Source organism: Toxoplasma gondii, chromosome VIII (genome assembly GCF_000006565.2).
Source record: "Toxoplasma gondii ME49 chromosome VIII, whole genome shotgun sequence".
NCBI classification, from domain to species: Eukaryota; Apicomplexa; class Conoidasida; order Eucoccidiorida; family Sarcocystidae; genus Toxoplasma; species Toxoplasma gondii.
Window position 1 is genome coordinate 6,108,400 of NC_031476.1, and position 4,668 is coordinate 6,113,067.

At 52.4% G+C, this 4,668-nt stretch overlaps 1 protein-coding gene across 1 annotated transcript in view; it reads right to left on the reverse strand.

The window, feature by feature from the left end:
- The window catches only part of TGME49_269050 (hypothetical protein), a 6,798-nt gene extending 4,541 nt beyond the window's left edge, over window positions 1-2,257 (reverse strand). Inside the window, exons 1-3 of the mRNA XM_002365557.2 lie at window positions 1,855-2,257; window positions 1,136-1,201; window positions 762-855 (exon numbers count right to left, since the gene is read on the reverse strand). Coding sequence (XP_002365598.2) covers window positions 762-855; window positions 1,136-1,201; window positions 1,855-2,238 — 544 coding nt within the window. The 5' untranslated portion in view covers window positions 2,239-2,257. The remainder of the gene's footprint in view (window positions 1-761; window positions 856-1,135; window positions 1,202-1,854) is intronic.
- Between the last annotated feature and the right edge of the window lie 2,411 nt (window positions 2,258-4,668).

Here is a 4,668-nt window from a genome sequence, read left to right on the forward strand (position 1 = left end):
TCCTTTTCCCTGCGTCATCTCTGTCGGTTTTCCACTGCTTGCTTTTCCGCGGTTCTCTGTATAGCGTGATCGTTCAGTCATCTTCTTCTCCCCATTTCCCCCCTGTGCGGGTGATCTGCTTTCTCTCGCGCTCGCGCCTGGAAATCTCAAACGCGGGGACCGCGCGCGAAACAGCCTTATGGCATGTGCCTTGTCGCATGTACTCAAAAAAACAGCTTCTCTCTCGCAGCATAGCCGCAGGCAAAGAGCCGCCCTTTCCGCGATGCAAAGCACAAGCACAGCCTTGGTTCTCGCGGTCTCCTTGTCTCTCTCCATTTGTCTATATACCCAAGCATGTGTACATGTAAATAGATCTTTTTCAACCATGCACACACTCACATGTGCATATGCATACATATATAAATATATATATATATATATATAAATACATATATATAAATATATATATAAATACATATATATAAATATTTAAATATATAAATATATATCTATATACATATGTGAGTGTTTGTGTGTCTATGGGAACGCGCTTAACGGAGAGAACGTGTGTGGTGTTGTATTCTTTGCTTGTGCATGCATGTAGGAATCAGGGTCGCTGCTGTCTTGAGAGAGAGATCTTTGTTTTGCGCTAGATGGTCTGCCGTCTCTGCCCCCGTAGTCTTGGAGACTTCTACGCAAATGTTCTCGCAGGTGCTTCGACTGGTCGACTGTCGACCGCGGCTCGTCTGCGTCGATGAATCCTCCACGGAACCGCCATTCACCTTCGTTAACGTAGTATGCGTTGAGCGCGCGTTCGACCTCTTCCCGGTCGACATCCGGCTGGTCTTCGTCTTCCTCGAGACGCTGCAGCACCGCCTGAGGAAGAAGAAATGTCGACGCGTAAAGGGCACAAATCGCGACGCAGAGATCCCGACAACGAACGGTTCTTCCTCTCTCTGGAAATGCTAAACAACGACCCGCTAACGCCCGGCCTCGGTTGAGAGATCCCTGCACAACTCGAGGGAGACAGAAGTACGTTTGGGGCCTGGCCGAACATCTGCTGATCTCTGCAGAAATCTCTGCACTCGCTTTTGCAGAGGCGTTCTCCGTTCCTAAAGAATTCTTCTCTCCTTTGACGGAGTCGACAGGCTCTCACCTCCATGGGCAGCGATACCTGCACAAGTTTCTCAAATTTTGCACCCTCTTTGAGGAAGGCTGAAGCCTGACAGAGACAGAGAACAGGAACGCAGCGCGTGAGCGCTCATGTGGGGAGTCTCTCGCGCTGCCTCACGCATCGACTCTCCGGTTCTCTTTCTTCTGTCGTTCTCTCTGCTTCTTTCTCTTCCTTTCGTTTCTTCCTCCTTCTCTCTCGTTCTTTCTCTTTCTGACGCGCGCGCTTCGTGATTCACAGGAATTGATCACTCGTCGTTAATTTCCTTTTCTTCGCTTTCCTCTCTCTCCCCATGTCGACAAAGACTGTTGCAGTCCTTTTTTCCTTCACTTCGCTTGGCACTTGAGCCTCTCTCCATGACGTTAGTCGTTGCCCTTCTGTGTGTGGCATCTCTTTCGCTCTTCCTGTTCTCTTTTCTTTTTCGCTCTTCTTCTCCTCTTCTCTCCTTCTCCGACCTCCCTCTCTCTTTTCTTCCTGCCGTTTCTCTTCTCGCCCAAAGTCCTTCTCTTCACTCTGTCGCTCGTTTTCTTCGCTGTTGTTTTTCCTCCGCGGTTCCCCTTTTCTTTCTCCATGTCGTCGCGGTGCAGCGCTCTGCTCCACTCTCTCCCAACAAAAAAAAAAGCGAACGCGTTCGCACGCGTCCATCTCTTGTGTGTGCCGGACAGGAGACACAAGCGCCGCGAAGTCCTTCGTCGCGCTCTCACCTGCGCGACTGTGGCTGGGTATCCGACGAGGAGGCAGCCTGGCGCCGCCTGGAGTTCTGTGTCTGCTTCGAGAATCTTTGCGAGAACCGCCGCGAGGCGTTCTGGACTGTCGAGAACCGCCTTCAGCTTCTTCTGTGAAAGCTCGGGCATCTTCGCTCGAATTAGCGTCTCTGAGAGAAACAGCGCAGTCACTCGAAAAGCGCGCGCGTGAGGCCGAGAATGCCGCGCAGACGCGGTGCCGCGGGGCCCCTGCCTCAAGCCTGCCAAGTCGAGCAACAAACAGTCCTGGCTGTTCGGGAACCTTTCAGCTCCCTGACAGAAGACAGGCGTTTCCCCTTCCACCGTCCACGCGAGGCGGCAGAGCGAAGACGAGGTGCCGAGCATCCAGCCGAGAGAAAAGAGACGCGAATGGAGTTGTCCGAGACGCGAGGGAGACGACCCGCGAGTCTTGCTCAAGGAGAGACAGAATAGAAAAAGACAGACAACACAGACGGACATCCCGTCCAGAGACGGCGGCCAATGCAGAGACGAGGGAGACCGAGCGAGGACGAGACGACAAGAGAGCTCCTGACGGCGACCCTCCAGCTTTGGAGTCGAGGAGAGCGGTCAGAAAGAAAGAAAGACGTCAAACAGACACCGGACTCACCGACATCAGGCAGAAGCTTGTAGCGGCAGGCATCGCAGAGGCTCTTCGCGACGTTTCGCATGTCGACTGTGGGCGGTGCTGCGAGCGCGACGACGGCAGGGCGACTCTCTCTGTTGGAGAGGAAACGTCAAAAGGTCAGCATGTGTGTGTCGCGGTTTTTTCTGCGAGGCAGGCTCGGCAGCGCCAGTCGCAGATTCAGCAGCGATCTCCCGCCCAGTGTTCCAGCCCAAACGTCCGCCTCCAGAAGCAAGCCTCGCTCCAGAGGTCGCTCACACTGAGTGTGCGGCGTTGCGCGCGGCAGCTCTTGGGTGGATCGACGCACGAATACCTCTTGCAGGACGTCGACGCCTGCGATGGCCCCGCAAAACGAGGAGACGGCTCTTCCCCTCTGTCCTGCCGCCTGACCATCGGAGCTCTGCTCCCCTCCTTGCACCTTTCAGTTCTCTCCAGGCCGGTGGCCTCCCACAGACACACAGGTAGGCTGCGGTCTCTTTGCTCCTCGGAGCAACGAAGTGATCTAGAGGACTCGCACAAGTTCCAAACGCTTGGCTCCAGCGGTGGACAGCGCAGCAGACCGGTCCAGAAAAGAGTTGGCCTAAACCTGGAACGCCCGGTTTGCAACGGGAGACAGGGCGTTGCGCTTCACGGGTGGTGCCCCAGATCGCCGAGCCGCGGCTGAAGGCCTCCAAGGTCTTCAGAGGAAACGAAAGAAAAGGCGAAGAGATCAGTGAAAAACCGACGTGGAAAGAAGGCGTCGCCTACCTGACGATCTCAGTCGCGAGGTCTTCAGCGCTCCTCTCGCTCTCGTCTGTCACTTCGATCACTTTCAGCTGCGTTGAGACAGAAGAAAAAACACAAAGACAAGGAACGTAGAGAGAGACCCGAAAAGACGAACACAGCAACACTCCTTAGAGTTCCAGCGAGATGGATAAAGCATGCGAGAGAAAAAGAGCAGGAAAGAGTAGCCTTATTACTTAATCCTAAAATTTAGATAAATGAAAAATTTGAATGCAGGTGAATAATATGGTTCTGAAGTTTCATACGCAATGTACCTTTCCATCCGTTAAATCGTAAACAGAATCAGAAATCGACAGCGTAAGACAGAAGCACAGATGCGAGAAAGAGAAAAAGGGGAGTGAAAGAATATAGATTTGGAGCGCAGCAGCGACCCGGTAGCGGTGGGAGAGAAAGAGGTGAGGTATGCAGCTGGTCAGGATGTTTTTTTACACAGTGGCGCGGATGATGAAGTCAGAGGAACAGAGAGACGAACAAAAGCAGAGGTCAACGGTAGCGAGAGGCAAACAACAAACGAGAAAACGTGGATGCCAGCAGCTAGCAAGCATGCGAAATTTCCAGGACTCTCGGTCTTGGTCTCACCTTTCGACTGTAGAATTGCGTCAAGGATTTCACAAATCTCACGTGGAGTTCAGGCTCCTGTGTGCGGGAGAGAGGATCTGATTGGACACAAGAGAAAACAAACACAGATGCAAATGGCTGAAAATGTGTCTTTGTATGCGCGAGCGCATCATTCAACAGATGTTTTTACGCAAAAACGTAATTGTTTCTGAAAGATGAAGCTGAAATGCACTGTTTATCAGGCACATACACTATTCTGTGACAAGTGGAGGAATGCAAATATAAATATATATATATATATATATATGTCTGTACGTAGACCTGTGTTTGAGCATGCATTCTTGCAAGTCGGAGACTCGTTTTTTACCACTGTTACATGACCGAAAGGCATTTCCAGTGTGCGAGGAAACACCGTTGCGTAGCGTACAGTTGTTGATGAGGGGATCTGGGGCACTGTCGCAGCACAGGGGCAAGCATTGTGCAGGGGCGCTTGTGTGTTCGACGAAGATTTTGGTATGCATTCGATATGTCTACAGTCGCGTTCTTTCAACGTCGACGTCATTTTGGAGGCAAACGGAGAGCTTCTCGACTCGTCCAAGAGAGGGTGGGGGGAAGACGCGAAGCCATGGAAAAAGAGGTGACAGAAACAAGTTAGGTCCTCCAGAGCTGTCTCCACGAGCCTGCCAGCTCCACGCAATCAGGTGGTCTCCTCTGTCTCCTCTCTCCAGAGCTCCCTCACTCTCTCGCTGCCGTGCATGCATGACTGCGCGTGCACAAATGCGTCTAGTCCACCGCGAGACCGAGAGCGACTG